This window comes from Sinohyriopsis cumingii, chromosome 10 (genome assembly GCF_028554795.1).
Source record: "Sinohyriopsis cumingii isolate HCF-2022 chromosome 10, ASM2855479v2, whole genome shotgun sequence".
NCBI lineage: Eukaryota > Metazoa > Mollusca > Bivalvia > Unionida > Unionidae > Sinohyriopsis > Sinohyriopsis cumingii.
Window position 1 is genome coordinate 61,351,103 of NC_142970.1, and position 13,329 is coordinate 61,364,431.

The following is a 13,329-nucleotide window of genomic DNA, read 5'->3' on the forward strand; positions in this document are numbered from 1 at the left end:
AACTACACATGATGACACTGGTTCTAGGCTCCCTCACGTCATAAGCTGCAACATGCCAATACCATGATTCAGTAATTTGATAACTGGGGGTTATAAAACCTCATTTTATCAGATTTTAGGGAGGCAGAATTATACTGTATGTAAATGCCTTTACATCAACTGAAGTCATCCAAAGCTGAGATTTCTTCTGGTGTTGTGATGTTGTTGTCAGTGACTGCTCACTGTCAGTGTTTAAATGGGATTACTGCTGCATGAAAAGAATAGATTGGCTTCTGAGAGTCTTTGATGTTGAGAGTTAACTTTCAAGGCTTGAGGATATTGGGTAGTTTGTCGGTACATGAGTAACAACGTACTAATTTGTTTCTAGCACTGGGACAGATTTTACTAGTAAAAACCAGCATATACAGTTGTAACAGAATCTCTGAACATTTACAAAATGTGGATAGTACAGGAAATAAAATACAGTTCTTGTCGATGGTTAAGGACACATTATAAGTCAGACTTTTTATTTGGTTCCATATTAGACATTCTGTTGTATTTCTCATTCCTGTATGACTTACTTGTTTCAGATGACCCACCACACTTGTTGATTGCACAGGAGAATCGCCTTCAGCATTTGGATGTGAGAAAAGAACTGATTAATGGAACAAATTTCTCCATGATCAGGGGATGGACAACAGACTTTGTAAGTGGATTTTATTTTAGAATTTGTAACTGACCTGTCCAAAGGTCATGCAAACTGTACAGTAAACCCCAATTTACATATATGTTGCATTACTGAGAAACCTCGATTGTGTCAAGTTCATTACTTGAATCTGCCCAATAATGGGGTGTCAAATCTTCATCCTGCAAAAAAGATTTGGTGTCCAAACTTACAGTGTCTGCAAAAAATAAAGCTAAGTCTAGTCCAACCGCAAACTGCAATGATTTAGATCTGCCTTTGCATAATACACAGGAAGATCTGGGTGTATGCAGTTTTTTTTAAATATGCAATACGTAGAACACACCAATGACCTTGGTACTGGAACTCCCAGCCCTCTATCTGTACATTTGTTATTTCTCACATGTTTCAAATATGGCTGAGCCAGGCAGAATTGAACTGATAGGAAAATAGCTTAGGGGGCATGCTCTAAGAAAATTGTATTAGAGGTTGCTCTCCTACGGACCAGTATGCCTTCCTTGAATACAGGTGGAAAACCTTTTTATAACTATTTACCCAGAATGAGTGAGTCCGTTATGATCAGACTAGGTGTGACTATGTTATGTCATGCTCTACCAGACTGATGTGCATGGTGGGCCCTAGCTACTGTGTGATTTCTTTAAATACCTCTCCCAATCATAATACCTTAGGCAAACTACTACTGCCTCACAAATCCAGCCCTCACAGATAATACGTTTAGCTAAAAGAGGCTAAAAATGATATGCCCACGTAGGTGGCAGTCCGGAAGAGTGATTTCCCATTGGTATAGGGATTAGTGCCAAATCCCATGAATATCTCAGATTCTACTTCCACTCGTGCCAAGAAGCTTACTTTCACCACATGAGATATTGCAAAAGCCAGAATTAACTTTTGGAGGATATGCCATTACAAGTTGGAAGAATCTCCTTACTTCTAAGGAAAGTTTTCTGCATCTATGCTTCTAACTTTTCTCTCTTCCTATGCTGACAAAGTTCTGTCTTTACAATTTTCTAACACTTTGTCATCTTCTCACATTTAATAACACTTAAGTTACTTGCATGGATAGTCTATGTGACTTACCTTAAGTTCAGGATATAATTATTTTTTACATGCATGCAAGTTTCAGTGCTTAAAGAAAACTCTTTATATATGCATAATTGACCATTACGCCAGAGGGTAGATCACTCTGCCTACCGAACAGGTGACTTGACATCTTAACCTCCAACAAACATTCTGTGAAAATGGCGTGCATGATAACATTAAAAGATACACCAGACGATATTGGAGAGCAATGTTTGCCATATGAAACAATATTGAGACAGAGACAGAACGCAAGACCATTTATCCATCGCTTGCACTTCTCTAAGTTACGTCAGTATGCGGAGAACTCGCCTCCACGTATTTGGAGAAGTTGCCCCAGAGTGGTTGGAGAAGTCATCCCAAAGCTTGTCACCCAAATAACCTTTTTATAACACAATTAAGTCATCTTTTACGTGATTCATTATATATATATATATATATATATATATATATATATATATGCGATCACAAAAGATGTAGTAACTAAATTAAAGCAATATCAAGGTAATATTTTTGAGGACAAATGTAAGTCTGTATATAATCTAATGAATGACGACAGTATAGTGATTAAAAAGGATGATAAGTCAAGCACTAATATTATTGTGAATCAAGATGATTATAATAAAAAAGTTGAACATCAGTTAGAAAATAAAAAAATATTTCAACATGCATTAATGAGATCGCTAAAAATAATAATTCTGTATGTGAGGAATTTGATACTTTCCCTCTTAACATACGTACACCTCAATTCTACATATTACTCATACAAATCCTGAACATAATTTACCTTTAAATTTACCAGGACGACCCATTATATCAGGTTGTAATTCATATACTGAAAACCTATCCATATCCATATTTATTGATAGTGTTTTACAACCTTTACTGAAATAACTTCCTTCATACATTAAATATACAACTACTTTCATTAAAAAGTCAGAGTATATTCCACATCTATCTGATAATTTAAATCCTGGTATCATTAGATGTAACATCACTATATACCAACATTCTGCATGCAGATGGTATTGAAGCGTGCAAATATTTTCTTGATAACAATCCTAATAATAGCACACTATCTAGCAAAGATATCTGTAAAATAATAAAAACTTATCTTGGAAAATAATTATTTTCAGTTTAATAATACGCATTACATACAGATAATGGGTATTAATATGGCTCCTATATACTCTTCCCTTTCATGGGTGAATTAGAAAAGGATTTTATTCAAAGCAAAAAGTTTAATCCATCTTTTTGGTTCAGACTTTTATGATCTGGAAGCATTCAACTGAAGAACCGAAAAAAATGATTGATCACCTAAATCATTTTCACCCGATGATTAAATTTACTTATACTGCATCTAGTACGCATGTTTCATTTTTAGATGTAAATGTAACTAAAAATATTGATAACACTATCTCTACAAATATTATTAAAATGCATCTAATGATTTGAAGAGCAGAGCAAAAGGGACCGATAATACTTATTTTTCATTAAGTACAGAAGCGGAGTTGATCAAATGGAAAAGTTGAAAAATTGCACATTTTATAAATTTAATAAGTTGAAGAAAAACAACAATAAATAAAGCCTTAACCATGTGGCTATATCTCAGAATTACTATATATGATCCTTGGGGCGACTTCTCCAGACAAAGTGGGGTGACTTCTCCGAACCGTTGCTAAATTTGTATATATATACTTTAGCCGAGTCGATATCTACAGAAGCAGCTTGTTGGAGGAAAATGGCAGACGTCAACAGTATCTGGAGGTGTGTATAATAGCACTCGCTGCTTGGTCAATCGAGCAGAATGATTGACAACTGGCGATAGGTCAATTCTGACTGCATACATATCATGGGTGAGTGTTGCCAGGAAAAAATGTATTGCATGTCAGTATTGCAATACATATAAATACGTATTGGTCAATAACAGCATTTGTGACTTGAATGTTGATTTTTCATATTTTGTACTGAAATAATGAGCAATTTCCTTGCATTTAATAAAATATGAAGAAGAAAATGAAAACATCTTGCTTTTAATTCCACAAAAACACCTGGTAACTGTAATAATCACATCACTTGTTTAGAAAACAAGAATTATATATACAAGCAAGAAACAAAAATACTGGAAAAGAGTTATAGAATAATTTTGCCTGATTAGAAAGTCTTCTTATCAAAATGATCTAAAGATTCATTTCTTGTTGTACCATCATGACAAGGGATAAATACAAGAAAAACTACACATACTCACAAATTATCACATTGATAAATATTCTACTTTAATTAGAAAAATGAATAATATAGTAAGTTAATAATATCAGTAATCCCAAACCTTTCTTGGTTTGAACCTGCGAGACTAATTACTTAACAGGCAGCAGAAATAAAATTACAGAAGAACCTAATTAAGCTGACTTCATCTATAACTTGGCAACACTGTCAAACTAAAAATTTCTCCAATAAAAGAAAGAACACAAAATATTTAATGTGACTAGATAAGACACAGTCTTGTACAATTGGACAAAATTAAATGTCAGCTTATTTAGCTGTGTTGAAACAAAGGATTAGCAAGTTAACATTTTTCTAGAGAAACTTGTTTGTATCCTAGCCCACTTACGTGAATCCATCAAAGTCCAGAGTTCATTGTGTTTACAAAGGAGACATTAAGGTACAGTCATGTTCTTTTTAAGAAATAGTAGCATATCAATATTCTCTGCAGTGATTGCTGCCCTTTGGCTTGAAACACTATCTCCTGCAGTACAGTAAGACTCCATCGGAAGGGACAGACGTTGCTGGTATGCAGAACAACTCTCTTGCATAACTGGATAACACGGGAAACTGATGATGACGATCTCGCCACCATTGTAATGGGTTCTGGGCAAGAAGAATGGACTCCTGATCCTTGTAGCTCTAAATTCAGTTACTTTTTCAAGGACAGTCTTAGTATTTTTCTCCACTTTCACAACATATATATCTCCAAAAATGGAAGCAAGACCAGCATTAGTTATCTTATCCTGACATCTAGCATGAGTTCTGTATGTTGTGAAATATCCACTTTTTGGTTGTTGACATTTCTGGTAATGGAGATCAACCGGACATTGTCTCATAATCTATCTTTCATCAGATTTTTTGACCACTCGTTAGCAATTAATATATTTACAAAGACTGACATTTGTATATGGATGGTAAGTAAATTCCTCTTCGTTTCACTCAGAATTAAATCTTTCAATAACAGCAAAGAACTTTTCTTCAAAGGAAGTCAGTACTAAACTTAAATAAAATTGATGGAATCTGATGGATTTTTGCATTTTCCATCGTGACTGGAACACGTTAACTGTGCTGTGAAAGTTTCCTTTTTGTAGGGAAAAAGTTTATCCAACGGCAGCTTAAAACACAAACTAACTTTTACCAACTTGGAATGTAATTTAAAGTAAAATGTGCTTCGTCATTTATTACATGCCATGTTTTTCCACTGAATTCAGACCAATATAACCTGTTACAGAATTAATGAATATTTTAAAGCTGTGTGTGCATATTTTCAGTGGAATCACTTTTATTGTGGATTAGGGGCCCCGAGTGGCCGAGTGGTCTAAAGCGTTCTTCGTTACGGATCACTGCCATCTCACCGCTGTCTGCGTGGGTTCGAGTCTCGGATTCGGCTAATGTGGGTATGTGAGAAAGCTTGCCAGTAGCTTCTCGTGGGTCGGTGGTTCTTTCCCGGGTTTTCCCGGGTTCTTCCTCCACCATTAATACTGGCCGCCATGTATAGCCAATCGCGTGCTGAAAAATGGCGTTAAACCCAACAACAACAACAACAACAACATTATTGTGGATTCAGTGTATATGATGAGGTTCACAGGTGAGTACACGGTGTTGATACTCTATTCATGCTATACATTAGACATATATATATGAACAGGATTCACGTATATGTACCAATTCATGGTTCTCTAAATAAAGTAAACTATTATATTATGTCTTCTCTGTTTCACTACAGGTGTATTTCTCATTTAATATGAATTAATTCAAGATGGTAAATGTGCTGACAAATAACGTATTTTACCACCCGCATTTATTACCCCCACCCACCCCAATTTTTGTTTGGGAGGGAGGGTACATTTTCATCAGCTAACTGACTTGGTTTCATATAACATGGTTCGGTATATAATGCAGTCAGGTTTTATGGCTCCTAACTACCGTGTTATAGTTGGGTCACACTGTTGTTTCTTGGGTTGTCACCCCATAAATACATGTTTGAACTGCATAATTGGGTTATCAACATAACTTTGGCGACCAAAACATCTGATTGCACATAAGGGTATTGAGAGGGAAAGCAGCAACAAGTTACTTTCTCTCATATCAGAATTATGGACTGGATACATGGATCAATATCCCATACCCAGTCCCAGCCTCAAGAACTGGACAGCATCATGCCATCCAAGATGGCCATGTTTCTTCAAGACCAGACTTGGCTGTATAACTCTGATTGCAATGGGCCACAATTGATCATACAGTATCAGAGTTTTTTAATTAGTATGGTCAAATATTGTATTTGTCTTGAAAAGGATGGATGGAGGATGATGTTGAATGAAAGTGAGAATTTTTCAAAGACATTCAATATTCAGTGTATTAAAAAAAACATGTGCCTAATGGACTTTATGTCAAATGTCAAAACCGAGTATTCTTGAAATGCTTTTAGAAAATTGAAATTATATATTAATGAGTCATCATTCCATAACCTTGCTGTTTGCTGATTCAAGCACTACTTGAAACACGCAGAGACATGTCATGGCAAGTACCTCTTTCTTCCAGTGAAAAATGGGAAACAGGATATCACCCCTGAAGCCCTTGTGTATTGGCTGAAATGGAATATACACTTGTCAGAATCACCACATGCAGATTACTGCTTATGAGATTGGAACAATCTCTGTGAGCCTCATTTTTAAACGTTATGATTCAATCCAAGATTTAGTAGACATTGTTGGCTGGCATGCAGAATCAACCTTCTCGAGATTTTATCTCAGATTTAACTTCACAAACCTAGAATCTGGTAGGTCTGGTGGTGGCAGCCCAGATGACCACCAGACCCATTTAACCCATCCTATCAGCTTCACTAGATTTGCCAGTGAAGTTTTGTAGGTAACCATATGAAGGGGTCAAAGATGTATTCTTTGTTGCTTATGTAATTAGAAGAACGGGTTATTGTTCACATGTGGGATCCAGCAATCATTTCCTTGATTGATATCAAAGGTAGAGGTTGGATGCTCAGCATTTATTTGCCCCATACCTATTCTCCTAACAATGTGTTTGTGACCGTATTTGAAGGAGAAAGCAAACTTGTAAATAAATTATTTCTTTGAGAATACTTACGGCGGTTACCCAGTCAAATTACTTAAAAACCCTCCTTACCACCCCACCATGTGAGCATCCTCATTAGGATAACACTCGGCTTAAAAACTATCAACACTTGGTGGTGGCGAGGGGAGGTAATGAGCAAGAGTTATTGCCATTTGTCAATCTGAGACAAGAAAAGATGATTTTTATCTTTTACTAGGGCTGGATTCATGAGGGTAGCAGGCTAACATTCATAACGTTAATGTGATTGGGTAAGTATTCTTGGAGAAACATAATATACTTACAAATTTGCTGTGTTCATGGTTGATTAAATATCTCAAATCACTATTTATCCACATAAATATACATCGTTCTAATTCACTCAGAAATACTGACAATACTGAACACACTTTTAAAGCTAACTGACTTCACAATAAAGTAATACTTAATTAACTGGACATTATAATGCAGTGACTTTCATTTTCTTGCTAATGATTGGATAATGCATTATGAGCTGGGGGGACTCCGAGTGGCCGAGTGGTCTAATGTACTTTCCGTTACGGATCACTGCCATCTCACCTCTTTCTGTGAGGGTTCGAGTCTAGGATTCGGCAAATGTGGGTATGTGAGAAAGCTTTCCAGTAGCTTCTCTTGGGTCAGTGGTTCTTCTTGGGGTTTTCCTGGGTTCTTCCTCCACCATTATTACTGGCCACTATGAATAGCCTATTTTGTGCTGAAAAATGGCGTTAAACCCCACAACAACAACAACAGCATTATGAGCTGCACTGCAACATATTAAAGAAAGTGGCAGCAAATGCAGGAGACATGCTGCCACTAATCCTTTCTGATCTCTTGCTGTCTGGGTATCAGCAGATAATGATGGACTGTAAGCTGGTATTGTATGATCATTGAGCTGTGTTTATAGAGATTAAATAATTATGGGCTGTAAGCTGGTATTGTATAATCATTGAGCTGTGTTTATAGAAATTAAATAATTATGGGCTGTAAGCTGGTATTGTATGATCATTGAGCTGTGTTTATGGAGATTAAATAATGATTGGGTTGTAAGCTGGTATTGTATGATCATTGAGCTGTGTTTATAGAGATTAAATAATGATGGGCTGTAAGCTAGTATTGTATGATCATTGAGCTGTGTTTATAGAGATTAAATAATGATGGGCTGTAAGCTGGTATTGTACAGTCATTGAGCTCTGTTTATAGAGATTAAATAATGATGGACTGTAAGCTGGTATTGCAGGGATGGTCCTGGCTTTTAAAAAGTTATCGGCAACTTCAATATTTTGTTGCCAATTTTCAAAAAATTTCACTAGAGAAGGTAGTGAACATTTTTCCAAGTCTATTAATATAATAGGCAGTGCAAACTGAAAAAAGTGGGATAATTATTACTTTATTGATGACAAGTAATATGGCCATAATATTACAAAATAAATCATTACATGACTGTTTTGCACTACTTCCATGGTCTTTGCATCGCAGAGGAAAAAGAAATAATCTATCAGCATCAGTGATTTTCTGTTCATAGCACATTGCACAGTACTGTTCTATTCATAGCACATTGTACAGTACTATTCTGTTCACAGCACATTGTGCAGTAAGAAATAATCTTTCAGCAGCAGTTCATAGCACATTGTACAGTACTGTTCTGTTCATACTGCATTTTAAGGTGCTGTTCTTGTTATAACACATTGTGCAGTGATTTTCTGTTAATAGCACATTGTACAATGCTGTTCTGTTCAAAGCACATTATGTAGCAATTTTATTTTCATAGTGCATTGTACGATGTAGCAACCGACATGTACAGATGCTCACCTGTACGTAGTAGTTGGCACTATGGGTTTAAATAATCACAAGTGGACAATCATGTGTTTATGAAATGTTATATGAGTGACATCTCTTTGGCAGTGGGTGATAATCCTCAACACTCCTTTATAATCCATGGCAGTCAACACTGATTTTTTTCATTTGTCATGAGTGTGCATAACCGAAAATACATCATCAGCCACACAATCAAAGTGCCTGTTTTATTGATTGATTGGTGACTGTGTTTGGAAGAGAAACCTCGATTGGTTCATTCACATAGAAATGAAAGGTGATATTGGGTTATAATGGCAAGAAGTGTTTGGTTAAGCAGGTTTATGCATATTCACAAGAAACAAGGAAATCTCCACACAAGCTGCCAAACATTATAAAGGTGCAAAGCAAATTAATGTCTTTGGCTTGCAACGATGTGTTTAGTGAAAAGTTATTTATCACTGATGTCAGCTTTTTGTTCTATTTTCAGGAAGATGCTGAGGAAGTAAATAAGATCGAAGGAATAGATGTGGATGTTTCTGGAGACAAGAGCACATGGGTAGCATTCATTTCCAGTAGAAGAAGCAAATCTATTAAAGCCATCAGCATTGAGGATTTAGTTGCTGATATGAACAGAGGAAAAAGAAGTAATCCATCAGCAACTCTAATAGTAAGTAGTCTTTTTAAAAGGGTCACACATGATTTACTATGTGCAAACATTTTTTTGCTAGACATCAAGGAAGACTTTAAGCTCATGGGAAGAGTTTGATCACAGCACACCATATATGGTTGTTATTCATAAATTTTCACTAATCTTTGTAGTATTAACTTGTAAGTTCAGGCATACCCTATTTGCATACAGCAAACTGTGAATGGTTATTCCTCCATGATCAGTAATTCTAGTGGTATGTACACAGGGACCAAATCCTATTGCATACAGCAAACTGTATAATCATTATTCTTTAATGATCATTAGTCCTAGTAGTATATTCTGTTGGAGTTCTGGCAAATCCTACTGCATTACAGCAAATTGTGTGATCATTATTCTTTCATGATCATTAATCATAGTAGTATATACTCACAGTTCTGGCATACCCTACTGCATACAGCAAATTGTGTGATCATTATTCTTTCATGATCATTAATCATAGTAGTATATACTGTTGGAGTTCTGGCATACCCTACTGCATACAGCAAATTGTATGATAATTATTCTTTCATGATCGTTAATCATAGTAGTATAAATGGGGCGAGTTTTGGCATACCCTACTGCATGCAGCAAATTGTGTGATCATTATTCTTTCATGATCATTAATCATAGTAGTATAAATGGGGCGAGTTCTGGCATACCCTACTGCATACTCTGATGCTTATTTTCTTCCATGATCAGTAATTCTAGTAGTATTCACTGTGGGAGTACTGGCGTATAATATTGCAAACTGTATGATTGTTATTCTTACTTGATCATTAATCATTTGTGACAGAAATGCTGCAAGTACATGAATCATTCAAAATATTTACAAATGAATGCACTTGGAGTGCAGTGATGCGAAAGAACTCAACAAATTAAAGTTATGCATATAAGAATGTTCTTTACTTTTATTTAATTAAAGTTCTTGTAATGACATAAGTCAAATTGCCAGTAGAGGTCTCATAGTGCTTGTTGTGACGTGTCTTTGTTCAGATAAGCAACTGTTTACACAACTGGGTACTTTAGCTTGATATGTATGGTTGGTAAACTAATTTTGATCAAGACTTTGGGCCATGGAACAAGCATTATTTCATGCCTTAAAGGTCACATTCATGAAGGAAGTTTTACAAATGCTTGTTTAAAATGTGGGTCACCAAGAAAAGTTGAATTGGCTGACTCCCAGCATGGTTCATCTTCATATGACAGTTTTATGCGGCGTATGCTGGTTGGTGATAGCGGTGATGACAGCAAATTTGATGTTTTAAAGTATATCAGATTATTGGAGCTTGAAGAGTATCACAGGAGATACCAGTGAATGATTTTTAACCCAAGATTCCAGGCCTAATTAAAATACAGGCAATTTAAAAATAGAGACCAGTTTTCATTTCTTTTCTCAGACAATTCATTACTGAGGGATCCTGTGTTACAAAAGTATCTATCATTCTAAGGGTTAACATAACCTGAATAAATAAGGAAAGGAAATTGAAAAGTAAAGATATTCATTTGATCGAAAATATCTCATTCTGAACAAGCAGACAGTGATGGACTTGAAACCTCAATACAGATAAGAAATCTGGCATGGAAGTAAGTCATCAGAGCACAATTTAAGAAAGTGAAACTGGCTCATGTTGGCAAAAAAAGTCTTATTTTGGATTAGAGATATCCAAGAGACAATACATATGAGCTGTGGACAATTGTACATAACAGTCATAAAGAACAGTTTCCTAACTTGTTCTAGGTAGCTAAGCTATCAATTCATATACCTCATAAGACAGCTAGCAGATTGTAGATTGTGAAGCGGGCGGGGGGGGGGGGGTGCTCTCAGTACAGTACAGTATTCATAGACAGATAAGAAACAGATTAACCTCACAAATTACTTAGTTAATAATGCTTATACAGCTTGAGAAGACATCTTTTGAAGATTTTTATTTCAATCGAGTTTTAATAGAATGGAGTAGGCAGATGGATATGCAAGTGCAATGTAAATATTTAACTATGGCAGTTTCCTCCTTCTCTTTTTCCCCCCTACTCCCCACTCTTATTTTGGTGATGTGGGGAGGGAGCTTCTCCTTTTGATAAAATCCTGGCAGAATCTAAGCTGTGAGAGTTTTGGTTTAACGTTCCACAATTAGAAAACCAAGTATCATTATTTTTATCTCGAGTCATTGCTGTGTGTAATTGTAGACAACAGTTGCCCAAAATCCACTTGAGAAGTGAGTCTTAATAGCACTTTTGAAATAAAAATTAGACAACTAAAGTCTTAAGTATCCACTGTTCAGGGCAAGTTACTGGACATGTAAACAACTTAATCTTTTACCTTGCCTTGTATTTTCTTCCTTGTTTTGGTTATTTTGTACTCCTGACCTTATGATAAAAAATAATAACAATTTGTCTGCTTTATGGCATAACATAATGGCAGTTTCATCTTGCTATGCTGTTGTGTGTGGGATTAAGTCTTGGACTTGGCCAGTGTGGGTATGTGAGTAAGCTTGCCAGTTGCTTCCGTGGGTTGGTGGTTCTTCTTGGCAGGTTCCCAAGTTCATCCATCACCAGTTATACTCGCAGCCATGTATAGCCTGTCATATACTGAAAAATGGTGTTAATCCCAAAGCAACAACTTAAACCTGGACTTGTATTCTTTAAACCAAGCTCAAAATGAGATAAAACACTTTGAGTAAACATAGGTCAGTGAAATTTGGCAGTCTAGAAGAGGTACAGAAGTTAATCAGATTTTGAATATTCCATGATTAGAACCTAATTATAAATTTTCAGAGTTTTAGTTTGGTTGGTTTCAGATTTACATTTTATATTAAAGTATTTTATAACAAAGGAACACTTGGCAAGAAGAATAAAGAGCCTCAAGAACACACCACTATAGTGAATCTGGGCTGATCCATTCAGTCGAGCCCACCTCCTTCTAGTTATGAGTTTTCCACCTTAACCACTCGGCTGCTACAGCTTACTCAAAGGTTTTGGACTTTGAGCTTGAACACGAGTTTTGTGCAGAAACATTTTGAGAATATTAACCAAGAGTTTATCACTGTTTACATTGTCAGAAACTGAAAGCACCTAACTGATGGGGGTGCTGGTCCTTTGCAAGTAAAACACATGTACATACTGAGATATGCACAAACACATCCAGGTTGACTAAAAGCATTTTACTCAGGGTCAAAATAGCATTGACTAAAGTGAGACTGATACCCATGGCCTTCAACCCTGAGGAAATTTGAAATGTGAAGGATTATAATGGCTTTTGTCACTGCTGAATTCAGGTGATTGTTAGGACAGGTTTCCACTTTAGAGGGTATTTCTGTTGATTCTTTTCTTAAAGTTTGGATGGTTTTCAATTTAAGGTTGCATCATTATGAAGAAGCATTATTTATTTATCGCATTATATTTATTGTACAATGCATACATGTTTTCCATTCCTTCTCTCTCCTGTATTTATTTTACTTATTGATGTGTGAAAGGTGATGGAACTTAAATTACATATCAGGTTAAATTTGCTGATAATACTGAAATCAATTTTTTAAAACTTTTTTATTTTTGAAAAACACATTAATAAAACCTTTGTTGAGGAATATTTTATTGTAAAAAAAAAATGCCATATCAAGTTTGTAAGCTTCTGCAAAGTTTCTTAGTTATTGTCGAATGTACAAAAAGCATTCTGTTTGCATATCTGCAGTATGTCTGATCAAATTAATTTGCTTTTTTGTTATAGGAGGTAAAATACATAAAT

At 35.6% G+C, this 13,329-nt stretch overlaps 1 protein-coding gene across 2 annotated transcripts in view; it reads left to right on the forward strand.

The window, feature by feature from the left end:
- The window catches only part of LOC149790231 (prolow-density lipoprotein receptor-related protein 1-like), a 393,476-nt gene that overhangs the window by 328,425 nt on the left and 51,722 nt on the right, over positions 1–13,329 (forward strand). For both annotated transcript variants that reach the window (XM_089972262.1, XM_089972261.1), the window contains exons 68-69: positions 570–685; positions 9,390–9,569. In XM_089972262.1, coding sequence (XP_089828388.1) covers positions 570–685; positions 9,390–9,569 — 296 coding nt within the window. The remainder of the gene's footprint in view (positions 1–569; positions 686–9,389; positions 9,570–13,329) is intronic.